The sequence below is a fragment of the Mytilus californianus genome, unplaced genomic scaffold (assembly GCF_021869535.1).
Source record: "Mytilus californianus isolate M0D057914Y unplaced genomic scaffold, xbMytCali1.0.p SCAF_4, whole genome shotgun sequence".
NCBI lineage: Eukaryota > Metazoa > Mollusca > Bivalvia > Mytilida > Mytilidae > Mytilus > Mytilus californianus.
The window spans coordinates 55,340,789-55,354,861 of NW_026262690.1; the positions used below are offsets into that span (position 1 = coordinate 55,340,789).

General features: G+C 32.4%; 1 protein-coding gene across 2 annotated transcripts in view; it reads left to right on the forward strand.

The window, feature by feature from the left end:
* Positions 1-14,073, forward strand: part of LOC127698443 (GRIP and coiled-coil domain-containing protein 2-like) — a 52,948-nt gene that overhangs the window by 33,720 nt on the left and 5,155 nt on the right. For both annotated transcript variants that reach the window (XM_052201893.1, XM_052201894.1), the window contains 11 exons: positions 269-346; positions 857-1,036; positions 1,715-1,785; positions 2,142-2,195; positions 2,585-2,707; positions 3,572-3,674; positions 5,976-6,188; positions 6,532-6,567; positions 6,877-6,946; positions 7,646-7,731; positions 9,924-10,067. In XM_052201893.1, coding sequence (XP_052057853.1) covers positions 269-346; positions 857-1,036; positions 1,715-1,785; positions 2,142-2,195; positions 2,585-2,707; positions 3,572-3,674; positions 5,976-6,188; positions 6,532-6,567; positions 6,877-6,946; positions 7,646-7,731; positions 9,924-10,067 — 1,158 coding nt within the window. The remainder of the gene's footprint in view (positions 1-268; positions 347-856; positions 1,037-1,714; positions 1,786-2,141; positions 2,196-2,584; positions 2,708-3,571; positions 3,675-5,975; positions 6,189-6,531; positions 6,568-6,876; positions 6,947-7,645; positions 7,732-9,923; positions 10,068-14,073) is intronic.

Genomic DNA, 14,073 nt, shown 5'->3' on the forward strand with positions numbered 1-14,073 from the left:
AAATTCAATACAATGGTTCATTATGACTATAGCATCCATCAACATTTCAGTTAGCCTAGTAGGTTTGATGATTTTTAAATTCACTGTTGATTGAATATATTAAAGAAGAAATGCTATTATATACTCATCATCTCCTTTAAGTCATATTCTGCATCTTAAGTTTTATGTAAATTTTGCATTTTTTTGTGATAAGTCTCAGAAAATACCAAATTACAAAGATTTTGGTAAATGCATTCAGTTTTGTGTATAATTTTTTGATGTTTTTCAGGATGCTCACCAGAAGACATCTGATGCACAGTTACGTGGACAGTTAGAACACCTCAATCAACAAATAGAAGACTACAAGGTTAGAACATATTACTTGTACATTATTGAAACTTATGTGATAGAATTCTTGTGTATGTATCAAAAAAATTAACTAGCTTGGGTATAATTTTTTATAATGAGGGGCAGAAGGACCTTTTACAGGAATTCGGGATTGAGCCTTTATTTTTTGCAGGAATTCAGGATTTACACTTACAAGGACTCCATAATTTTCAGGATCCAGGAAAGAATGCTTTATTTGTTCAGGAATTCAAGATGACACCCCCTCCTACTGCCCCTCTTCAAATAAAAATTATTTAGTTATTATGATAAAAATGAAGGAATGTTAAGTTTGGCTTGTTATTCAACATGCATCTATTGGTCCTGTTGAGAAGTTGTTGAAAGTATCTTGAACAAACTGGATCATAGCACTCTCTAAACAGATTGAATCGGATTTAATATCTTCTTTCTTAATAAATATCAGTTTAAAATAAAAAAATTAAAATATTTTTTTTAAATAGATCTAAAACAAACAGTTCTAATTCAACTACAGGTTCAAATGTCTGAGGTTGCAGGAGAGAAACAGAAAGCAATAGAAAGGTTCCAGTCCATATCAGAATCCAGTCAGAGGACTGTGAAAACACTTGAGACCAGGATACAGTCACTGCAGAATGATGTCGCTCTTGCTAACAGTGAACTAAACACTGTACAAGCTGAATATGATGGTTATAAGGTAGATACAGTCAAAGTCAAGTCTTAAATAAAAGATTAAAATTATTTGATATACAATTAAATGAAAATGATAAATGAATTAAAATTTACATAAGAGTGATATTTTTCTCATGTTCTATATTCCCTAGTTTCACTACCAATTTAATATTCCAATTAATGGAAAGGAAAGATTATGGTGTATCAAGTCAAGTTATAAAAAATCTATACAAGCTCTTTGGGAAAACCAAAGCTTTTATTGCTGTTCTTCTCAAAGTCATTGTGAGGGCTTTCACATGTAGCAAACACTCACACCTCACTGCATGTACAAGACATTGCTGTTCTTCATCTCAAAGTCATTGTGAGGGCTTTCACATGTAGCAAACACTCACACCTCACTGCATGTACAAGACATTGCTGTTCTTCATCTCAAAGTCATTGTGAGGGCTTTCACATGTAGCAAACACTCACACCTCACTTCATGTGCAAGACATTCAGTTTTACCATGGATGCTAGGGGTAATATGGATATAGATATAAAGCTTATTTATATTTGTGATATGGCTATCAACCAAAAACAAAAGATGGACAGAATTTTGCAACTAATTAGTTATGAGAATATTAGAGAATCTTAAAGCTTCTCTTCTAAGACAGTTAAGTAAATTTTCATTTTGTATTTTCTTATAATTTTACTATTCATATAGGTCAGAGTTCATAGTGTATTGAATAAACAAAAGAGGACCGAAACAGTATCAGAAATGGACAAACTAGAGAAGTAAGCTTAATTTTTGACTTTATTATCTTATTTGAATTATATGTAATAATGTAAAGGTCAATGAAAAAGCACCATCTTCCAGTAAACCCTTTTCTCAAAGTTTGTGTACAATCAATATAGAAATGATTTACTAAGACTCTATCATTACCCATTGGTGTTAAGTTGTATCTGTAATCCAGTATATTCAAACAACATTTATTGCATTTGAGGCAAATACTTTATTCCACAACTGTACAAAATTGAATAAATAAAAAATTGATAGACATTTGAAATTTCAGCCCATTGCATTTCTAAAACAAATCATTTTCTAGTTTTCAATATTTTTTTAACATGAGTTATGTTTTAACTGTTTACAGGGAAAGATTAGAAAAGGCTGTTGATCAACTGAAGACTAAATTACAAACTATAAGGTATGCTATGATGAATAGGTTATATTTCAGAGGTTTTCTGTTTTAATTCATGTACTTCAAAAACCTATTGTGTGTAAAGGAAATGTCATAGTATTATTTAATAGTGTTTTTTTTTATTTTAAAACCAGTTCATTATCATTACAATAAGGGATGACATCACTACCAATACATCCGATACACTTTTGTTTAACATTGCAATTGAACATTTCCTGGGATCATTGATAAAGTTTTGGATATACCATTATTCTCCATTTACTATTTATTTTAAAGCTTCAACATATATGGGGGATGCTGAACATGTATTGTAAAAAATTACTTACTATAAATATGTAACTATTGCCTAAAATTACTGCATCGTTGTGAAATCAAAAGTGTCAAATGTTTTTCAGTGAAAGTCTGACCTCTTCTCAACAAGAAAATGAACTTTTACAAGACGAACACAACAGATTACTTGCAAGACATAATAAATTGTTACAAGAATCACAGGAAAAAGAAACCGCTTTAAGGAAGAGGTAACTATACAGCCACCACTGCTGAAAATAACTTTACATTGGATTTGATATGAAAATACATTTAAAGCTTTTTATCAGCAAATTTAGTTCGAATTGGCCATGATCATCCAGAAGGGATCTTGTTTTAATTTATTGTTTGATAATACCAAACAGATTAACTGCCATGATTCCAGATTGCTGCTATCATCAAAAGTGTTTTATTTTTGTTTCAAAAACTTATTGATTGATAAAACATTAAAATAGCTGCCTGTTTGATTTCATTGAAAATAAAATCATATGGAGCCTATGTCATGGATAGATTTTTTAAATAGATCACTTAAAATATGCAGGAAAATACCCCCCCTTGTGAATATTTTGCACAAGTCAACAATATTTATGTGATAATGTAACCCAGAAATGAAAAGTTTATGCATTGAAATAGTGAAAAAGTAACCTGTGCAAATAACAAAGTTTTAATGTATTTTTTTTGGACTGAATATCATTATGAGATTAGATTATGCATGCTCCTGAAGACTAAATTTCCCTTTTGATACAGATAGGCTAAATATAAAAGATAAGACAACATCATTCTTGTATACCTGTAGGTAACAATATTATACCTAAACTTACTTTCATTCATCTGTTTGTTTGTTTGTCCATTCTTTGTATACCCAACTTCTCTTAAATCAATGGGGTTTATGACAGAAAAACCACGTGAAAACTGAATAATATCATTGATATAAAGTAGTGATTGGTACATAAGGGGGAAAAGTATACAGATAACCTTATCTACATGTATATAAGGGTTAGTTATAGAAACGAAAGGTTAAAAATTTACAAAAGTTTTATGTTTTCATTATATTTTCCTCATTATTTTTTTTATAGATTAGAAGATTTGAATAATGAGAAGTCAGCAGTAAACAGAGAACAGCAGCATGCAATGCAACAGTTACATCTACAGAATCAGAATCTTACTTTGTCTTTCAAGGTATAGTACATCCTGGGGTTCAGAAAAAAACCCATCTAAACAGGAAACTAGAAGCTCACATGGGCTTGTATAGATCACAATGCAGCAATGTCTATGTTTTCAAATACACTGCAGAAAAATATCCTGTTTGAAGAAGCATTGCTTTTCTATGTTACTCAAGCAATTACTTCTTGTCTATGATCTCTCAGAAAACCATCATAAGGTTTTAATTGAAACAGGTTTTCCCAAGAAGTTAATCTCTAATGGATTTCCCATATACTCTTATGTAATAACATCCAAGACACCCATATGTTAACCCTATTGGTGACCATATTGTTAGGTCATTTGATGCCTAAGCAACAAAACTATGTAAGTGCCACACATTTGTAAGGGTTAACATCACCAAGCAGTGCAAGCACATGACATTTCAAAGTGAGAGCAACAACTAGTTTGCCCAGAGTTATAATGATTTGTCAGGATATGACAGCATGATTTCCTGCTGTTACCTTGTGAGATAGCGTATTAAAAAATATGGCTCAGCATGTCAATCTTGTAAAGAGCAGGGGGCATTAAACAGCATTTACATATATAACTCATTAACATCTAACATATCCTCATGAATATGCATGTATTATTTGCAGTAAAATTTATAGTCATCAATCAATCAGTCAATAATGAGACATGTTTTTATACGACCGCAAAAAAAATTTGTGGTCGTATATTGGTATGACGTTGGCGTCGTTGTCGTCGTCGTCCGAAGACACATTGGTTTTCGCACTCTAACTTTAGTTTAAGTGAATGGATCTCTATGAAATTTTACCATAAGGTTCAATACCACAAAATGAAGGTGGGGATTGATTTTGGGGGTTATGGTACCAACAGTTAAGGAATTAGGGGCCAAAAATAAGCATTTTTGTAACTTCCAGACATAACTTGTGTGTTAGTGTATGGATCTCTCTGACATTGTACCACAAGGTTCCATATCACAAAGGGAATGCTGGGATTGATTTTGGGGGTATTTGCCTCCAAATTTTAGGAATAAGGGGCCAAAAAAGGGCAAAAACAAGCATTTTTCTAATTTCATGACAATAACTTGTGTGTAAGTGTATGGATCTCTCTGACATTGTACCACAAGGTTCCATATCACAAAGGAAATGCTAGGATTGATTTTGGGGGTAATTGCCTCCAAATTTTAGGAATTAGGGGGTCAAAAAGGGGCAAAAAACAAGCATTTTTCTAGTTTCATGACAATAACTTGTGTGTAAGTGTATGGATCTTTATGAAATTGTACTACAAGGTTCCATATCACAAAGGGAAAGCTGCAATTAAGTTTGGGGGTAATTCCCTCAAAATTTTAGGAATTAGGGGCCATAAAGGGGCAAAAAACAAGCATTTTTCTAATTTCAGGACAATAACTTGAGTGTAAGTGTATGGATCTTTATGAAATTGTACTGCAAGGTTCCATATCACAAAGGGAAGGCTGGGATTGATTTTGGGGGTAACTCCCATAAAATTTTAGGAATTAGGGGCCATAAAGGGGCAAAAAAACAAGCATTTTTCTAATTTCAGGACAATAACTTGTGTGTAAGTGTATGGATCTTTATGAAATTGTACTGCAAGGTTCCATATCACAAAGGAAAATCTGGGTTTGAGTTTGGGGTAATTGCCCTAAACATTTAGGAATTTGGGGCCAAAAGGGGCCAAAAAACAAGCATTTTTCTAGTTTCCAGACAATAACTTGTGTTCAAGTGTATGGATCTCTCTGAAATTGTACTGCAAGGTACCATACCACAAAGGGAAGGCTGGGATTGAGTTTAGGGGTGATGAATCATAAGGGGGTTGAAAAAATTTGGGGGGGGGATTTTTTTTTCCTTTTTTTTCTTTAAAATTTTCCATTTTAAATTGGTTATTTCTGATTTATATACAAAAGCAAATAATAATGATATGGTTTGAAAAGGTAAATTAAAAAAATTTAAGTTCTTAGACCACATTCATTCTGTGTCAGAAACCTATGCTGTGTCAAATATTTAATTACAATCCAAATTCAGTGCTGTATCAAGCTTGAATGTTGTGTCCATACTTGCCCCAACTGTTCAGGGTTCGACCTCTGCGGTCGTATCAAGCTGCGCCCCAGCGGAGCATTTTATTTTTTATAAATTTAAATTACTATAGTTTTATTATAAACACTAATCAAACAAATAGAAAAAAAATGCTTTATTGTAGTTTGAATTCTTTATTTGTTTTTGCAAACAAAAATCTAGAAAATAAATTTTCTATAATACCCAGTAATGAATATGTATTATTTTTATTAAATAATATTAGGAACAAATTAAAGCTCTCAAAGAAGATCACCATAAAACCACTGAAATGTTACAACAACAGCTGGAGAGAGCAGAACATGAAAACTTCCGTCTACAGCGAGATCTACAGCAGCAGATGCAACATGTTACTAGGGTTACCACTGAAAGTCCTGTACTATCATCTCCAGTGGAATACATCACTGATATACGACATGTTGAAAGACAAGAAGGGGAGGTAATTCACAATTGTGTATTAAAATATTATATTGAAAGTATTTCCTGCAATTTTTTATTATGTGTAAAAAAATGATAGCAGAAATAACAAGATATCAAAAAGAAAAATTATTTTCAAAATGTGAAATGAATTTAGCACAAAGAAGATATGAGAAAGTTTATCAGCATTTTCCATAATTTTATAAATAATCAAAGATAGTATGCAATTTTTACACCTTTTATCACAACATTTTATTCATTATAGCCATCAGATGAATAAATGAAATATTAGAAAGTCATGCTAATATTTATGGAAGGTATCAAACAAGCATTTTGTGACTTACATTAACCCTTTTCTGTTGTAGGGTTCAGAAATAGTTGAACCAGAACCATGTCAGAAGGTAATGTATACACTACAGGTCCAGAAAGGATCATATTTTCCAGTCATAAACGATTTTTAAAGGCGTGAAATTTATTTTGGGATTTAGGTCCAGAAATAAATTGTTAGACATGAAAGTTTACCAGGATCAGGCATAATTTGACAGAAATCTCATATTTTGGTTACAAGTTGCTAAATCTTCATTGCAATCCTTTCCCTTCAATAAAGCTGCAATTAGGTATTGTGTGATAATCTACAGGACCCTACAAGTTACTGATAAGAATTGCAATCATTTCATGATATAAAATAATTATAATGCCTTTATTTTCAGACAACAACTGTTCCTGTTTCATCACCATTACCTTTGGACCAATTACTAACATCAGCATCAGAAGAATTAGGTAAAACATAGATTCTACCAAAACAAGTCATTCATTGATTATAACATTTGTACTTTTGGTATATACAGAATTGGGTAGTGTATTTTCAAAATAAAAAGATGCAGTTTGCGGAACATATAAATGTTAATATGTTTATCCACAATGTTAAATGGTAGAATAGAGAATGGAAATGGGGAATGTGTCAGAGACAGCAACCCCAACCAAAGAGCAGAAAACAGCCCAAGGCTACCAATGGGTCTTCAACACAACAAGTAAATCCTGCACATGGAGGTGGGCTTCAGCTTGCCCCTAAACCATAATGTATACTAGTTCTGCAAAATAGATGCCAAACTAAACTCAGAAACATACAAATGATAAATCATTTCTTTTAAGTTCTCTTTAAAGCCCTACAAAATCTATGATATTTATGAAGTGGTTCTCCAAAATTGTCCTTACTTTCACAAGAGGTAAACAGAAAGCATTGAAACTATTTTTAAAATGACTGCAATCATGCTATCTCGTGGCTTGGAAGACCAATTAAATGGAAAAATAATGAGAACAAAATGTTTAAATGTTACATGCCCAGATAGTTTGAAATAAGGAATTCACTAATATTTCAATACTTTTATGTTAAGGTAAACATCATGCAATTTCTCAATTTTGTATTTGATTTTTACAGATTTGGAATTTCAAGATGATTTTTATGTCTTTTCATTCAAGGTATGAAATTAGGATCATTACAAAGTGAAGATACATTGAAAGAAAACTTGTCTACAGCTGAAAAGAAGATAGAACATTTAACTGAGGTAGTATTTTTATAAACTGTCAACAGCTGAATTGAAACCAAAATCCCTATTAATTTTCCTTTTTTGGACAGTGATTTTCCTTTTGTCCCTTCTTACCATGTGGGTGTATAACTTACTTGTTGGCTATGACAATGTCTTAAATGACTTTGATTTCAATCAATGTAATCTATGTATAACTGGTAAATTACTTAGTCAGATATTTTGTAACCATAAATTATTTACAGTAAAACCTTAACAGAATCCTTTCTTGAGGTTTTTTTTTAGTTTGACAGTACCTTTACTATACTGTGATTTACTACTGGTACTAACAAGATTTTAGATATGATCCATGGAAATTTATTTGTCCTTTAATTAATTTATTCTTAAAGGTTATCTATTTGATATTGTAGTAGGATCTTTGAATATTGCCTTTATGGGAATTATCATTTTTTTCTTTCTTCCAAAGATAAAAATTATACATAAATTGCTATCCAACTATTTTACTTTCATTGTCCTGCATCCTGTCAATACAAGAGTTTTCTTTATATAATGATAATGAAATGGTTCTATATTTCTTGATATAATAATAGTACAATGGATCTATACAAGTGGAGATGAAGAAAATGAATTTGTTTTTGACTTGTTAGTTTTCACAATTGAATTGTTTCATATTTTTCATGTCGGGGCCTTTTATAGCCGACTATAAGTTATGGGTTTTTCTCTTTGTTGAAGGCCGTACGGTTGCATATAATTGCTTACATCCACTTCATTTGAACTTTGGTGGATAGTTGTCTCATTGGCAATCATACCACATCTCCTCATTTTTATATTGTATATACTGATAATATAACCCAAAACCGACAAAACAAGGAAGAAATGCTGTGTTCACTTTGAGAAGTAATATATACAAATCTCACAGGAGCCTGAATATAAACTAATATGGCTGAACTACCCCTTTGTAGCAGAAGAGAATGATAAGGTATTATAAAAAAAATAAATTGCTTCGCCGAGCGCAGCTGGATACGACCGCAAAGGTCCAACCCTGAACAGTTGGGGCAAAAACGGACACAATATTCGCACTTGATACAGGTCTGAATTTGGATTGTAATTCAATATTTGACACAGAATAACTGTAGTCAAAGAACTTAGAATTGGTGATATGATTTGAATTTATATTAAATTTTTTGCTTTTGTGCAATACACTATGCTGTTGTGAATTGACCTCCCCCCCTTTTTTTCAAAAAAAATAAAAATTTGAAGGATTTTCTTTTTGATTTCTGAAATCTTGAGGAGAAAAAATTGTCTCCCCCACCCCACCACCATTTTTTTTATCCCCCAAATTTTTTTTAACCTCCCCCCCACCTGTACTTGTACTTGTACTTAAGTAATTGTCCATTAACCAGGACACCCTTGTTTTTTCTCACTTTTTTGCCCCTAATTCCTAAACGGTTTGAGCCATAACCCCCCAAAGCCAATCCTAACCATCCCTTTGTGGTATGGAAACTTGTGGTATAATTTCAGAGAAGATCCATACACTGTTCCACAAGTTATTGTCATGAAACTAGAAAAATGCTTATTTGGGCCCCTTTTTGGCCCCTAATTCCTAAACTTTTGGGACCATAACCCCCAAAATCATTCCCAACCTTCCTTTTGTGGTTATAAACCTTATGTTTTTTCATAGATTTCTATTTACTAATACTAAAGTAATTGTCCGGAAACCAAATGTCTTTGGACGACGACGACGTGATACCAATATATGACCGCAAAAATTTTGCGGTTGTATAAAAACCACAGTTACCACACTAATGTAACTTTTCTGGCCCCTTGGACCTCATCGGATTCTTCATCAGTACTGACCTTACAACACTTAGTAAATACTTTCTGGAAAAAATTCCATACAGTGACCTATAGTTGTTAATTTCTGTTCATTTGGTCTCGTCATTGTGGAGAGTTGTCTCATTGGCAATCATACCTCATCTTCTTATTTTTATATTCCTGCATGTTTTGATTTGATTTGATATCTGTTCTTGGAAATATGTTAGAATCTAATTACCTATTTGGTTTTTTTGTCAACTTGACTCCTCTTGTGGCCATTTTAACTTAAATTAATGATTTACAGTACGCAACTTTAATAACAAATAAATTTACATGTGAAGTTTATAATTTTGTCTGTAGAAGCCAATTAAACTATTTTCATTTTCATTCTTTTTCAGTTGCTGAATGATGGTGAGGCTACAATTTTGAGATTAACAGAACAAACTAAAATCTTAAAGGAAGAAATAAGGAGAATGGAAAGAAATCAAAGGAGGGAAGAAGAAACTTCAAACATGGAATATCTTAAAAATATATTGCTCAAAGTAGGTACTTTAAATCAAAATGTGAATGTGCTAAAAAGGCAGTTTCTTTTAAAAAAAAATTGTTAAAGGGTTCCTGACCCTGTGTATTGCCAGTCACCTGAAACAATAATTGATTGAAAATAGGTAATAAAATAATGAATGTAGTATAGTACTCAAGGGTCCGGAAACTGTCATATTTGCCAGTCACGACTGAAACTGAAAGCTATTTGTCCTAATAGGCAGGTTGGGATTTAGGTCAAATTTTTTTTTTAACAGAAATAATTTCGGTCATTTCATTGAGGAAATATTGGCTAATGATCGTTAAACACTTTTTACCTGTGTTTTTAATTCACACCTGAATGTGATCACAAGCTCAGAACTAATATTATAAAGGAATTAAAATTCCATTAAACTTTCTTCATTATTTAATTCCTTTTACAGTAAATTAAAACTTGATTTAAGTTACGTAGTGAAAGTTATTTTCACGAGTCAAATGTATGCTTTATTTACTATGTAATACGCATGCATGAAATTTTCTTCACCAGATTAGCCACTTAATCCTGAAATGCAAAATGATTGCATGCTAAATTAATGAGTGCAACTATTATCTTTTTTCTTTTTCTTATCTGAAGGCATACTATTAGAGCTATCTTCTCATATTTTATCTTAAAATTCTATGGTGTAGTTTTCTTTTTATCACACAAAATTAGGTTTTCCATGCATAATCTATACAAAATCTGACAATTTTGCACAACCTGTAGTGTGAAAAAAAGCCAGGTGACCCATACTTTTTATACGACCGCAAAATTTTTTTGGGGATCGTATAATGGTATGATGTCGTCGTCGTTCGAAGACACATTTGGTTTCCGGACAATAATTTTAGTTTAAGTGAATGGATCTCTATGAAATTTTATAAGAAGGTTCAATACCATAATAGGGAGGTTGGGATTGATTTTGGGGATGAACAAGCATTTTTCTAGTTTCAGGATAATAACTTGTGTATAATTTTTTTGATTGCTCTGAAATTGTACCATAATGTTTAATACCACAAGTAAAAGGTTGGGATTTATTTTTGGGGTTATGGTGCCAACAGCTTAGAAATTAAGGGCCAAAAAGTGGCCAAAAACAAGTATTTTTGTAGTTTCAAGACAATAACTTATGTGTGAGTGTATGGATCTCTCTGACATTGTACCACAAGGTTCCATATCACAAAGGGAAGTCAGGGATTGAGTTTGGGGGTAATTTTCCCATACATGCAGGAATGAGGGGCCAAAAAAGGGCCAAAAACAAGCATTTTTCTAGTTTCCAGACAATAACTTGTGTTTAAGTGAACGGATCTCTCTGAAATTGTACAACAAGGTTCCATACTACAAAGTAAAGGCTGGGATTGAGTATGGAGGTAATTGCTCCAAGGAGGGATTCAAAAATGGTGGGGGCTTCCAATTTTTTTAAGGCTTCATATTTTGTTTTCAAAATTTTTACAAATTTCAAATTTTTGAAAAGTTTCAAGAAGAAAGAAGAAACCTTAAATTTGCTTAGTATTGCGCAATAGATTTGTAAGATCTTTGACCACATTTATTTTGGGTCATAAACCTATATTGTGTCAAAAATTTGATCACAATCCAAATTCAGACAGTATCAAGCTTGAATATTGTGTCCAAATTTGCCCCAACTGTTCAGGGTTCGACCTCTGCGGTCGTATCAGGCTGCGCTCAGCGCAGCATTTTGTTATTATATTTTGAAAAAAGCATGATATAAACTACGTTTTGATAAATGATTAAAAGTTTTTATGGATTTTAGGATTTTAATTTAGACCCTCTTTGGATCTCTATGAAATTTAATCACAAGGTTCAATACCACAAAGGGAAGGTTGGGATTGACTTTGGGGGTTATGGCCCAAACCGTTAAAGGAATAAGGGGCAAAAAGGGGGGAGGAACAAGGTTTTTCTGGTTTCCGGACAAATACTTAAGTATTAGTCAATGGATCTCTATGAAATTATATCAAGATTCCATACCACACACAGAAGGTTGGGGTCGATTTTATGGGTTGTGGTTTAAATCGTTAAGAAAATGGAGGCCAAATAGGGGCCAAAAACCAGACTTTTCTAATACTGCCTAAGCTGGTTCTAACATAAATTATTTCTGATCTATATAAAGAAACAACAAATACTGATATGGCAGGAGATACACACCAAACAGGGTGTGTAAATTATTATATTTAGTTTGTAAACAGATTTACTAAGTATTGCGCAACAGCAAAGTATTGCACAACAGCAAGAAATCTTCAATTGAAAATAAATACAAATCTTTTAACCAGTTTCAGTGAGGATTAATTTAAAGTCTTAAATTGTTTGAGGTTTTTACCATGTATTACTATATTGGATATTTGGACATTTTTAATATAGGTCTACAAAAAAAACTCTACATTGAGGTCCAAAGGGTCCAAAATTAGACTTTGTTTGATTTCATCAAAAACTGAATTTTTGTGGTTCTATGATATGCTGAATCTAACTGTGCATTCAGATTTTTAATTTTGGGCCCTGTTTTCAAATTAGTCCATATTAAGGTCCAAAGGGTCCAAAATTAAACTTTGTTTGAATTCATGTCTTTTTTTATATGCTGAATCTAACCATGGAATTAGATTTTGGATATTGGACCATTAAGTAGATTAAATGTCCCATTTCAAATTTTTAAGTTATCTGACTACATTTATTCTGTGTCAGAAATCTATAATGTGTCAAATATTTAATCACTATCTAAATTCAGAGCTGTATCAAGCTTGAATATTGTGTCCATACTTGCCCCAACTGTTCAGAGTTCGACCTCTGCGGTCGTATCCAGCTGCTCAAGGCGGAGCGCATTTTTGTCAGATGTTCGCACTCTTTGGTTTTTTCCTAAGATACAGGGTAAAATATTTTGTCCCATATCACCCACTTTTCTTTTCTTAGAAGACTTCAATAGCTCATAAAAAGGTCATTGCCAAATTTAAGCAGATTTTATATTTTTTTTCTAACCATTTGAGACCCAAATAATGCCAATGCTAAATATAAGGTAAAAGTTAGAGTCAGCCTTTTCCCACCATTTTTATACGCCCGTCAAATTTTTGACGGGACGTATTATGGTATACAAATGTCCGGCGTCTGTCTGTCTGTCCATCTGTCTGTCCGTCTGTCTGTCTGTCCGTCTGTCTGTCCGGCGTAAACATGTCGCACCGTAACTTGAGAATGACTTATCCAAATTTCATGAAACTTAACATAGTTGTTTCTTATGATGATCAAACGATCTGTATACTTTTTGGTGAAAATAAGATGAAAAAACTTTTTGAGTTACGGGACTTAGTAACTAAAACAGGTGTGTGTTTTTTTTCACATGTCGCGCCGTATCTCAAAAACAATTTATGATTATTGCTTAAAACTTTACACACTTCTTAGTTATATTAATCTTAAGATCTGTATACTTTTTGGTGATGATTCAAAATTTTATTTTAGAGATATTGAGTATTTTATTAAAAAAGGGGGAGGGGTTTTTCACATGTCGCGCCGTATCTCAAAAACAGTTTATGATTATTGCTTAAAACTTTACACACTTCTTAGTTATATTAACCTTAAGATCTGTATACTTTTTGGTGATGATTCAAAATTTAATTTTTGAGTTATTGAGTATTTTGTAAAAAAAAAGGGGGAGGGGTTTTTCACATGTCGCGCCGTATCTCAAAAACGATTTATGATTATTGCTTAAAATTTTACACACTTCTTAGTTATATTAATCTACAGATCTGTATACTTTTTGGTTTTGATTCAAAATTTTATTTTTGAGATATTGATTTTTTTTTTTTTTTTAAAGGGGGGGTTTTCACATGTCACGCCGTATGTCAGAAACTATTTATGCTTATTGCATAAAAATTCACACACAAGACGACGGGCGTATCATGCGCTCATGGCGCAGCTGTTTATTTAAAAATCAAATATCTCAAATAGGAGTTCCATAACCTATCAATATTTTTAGCTTATTTTGTTCCTTAACTAAT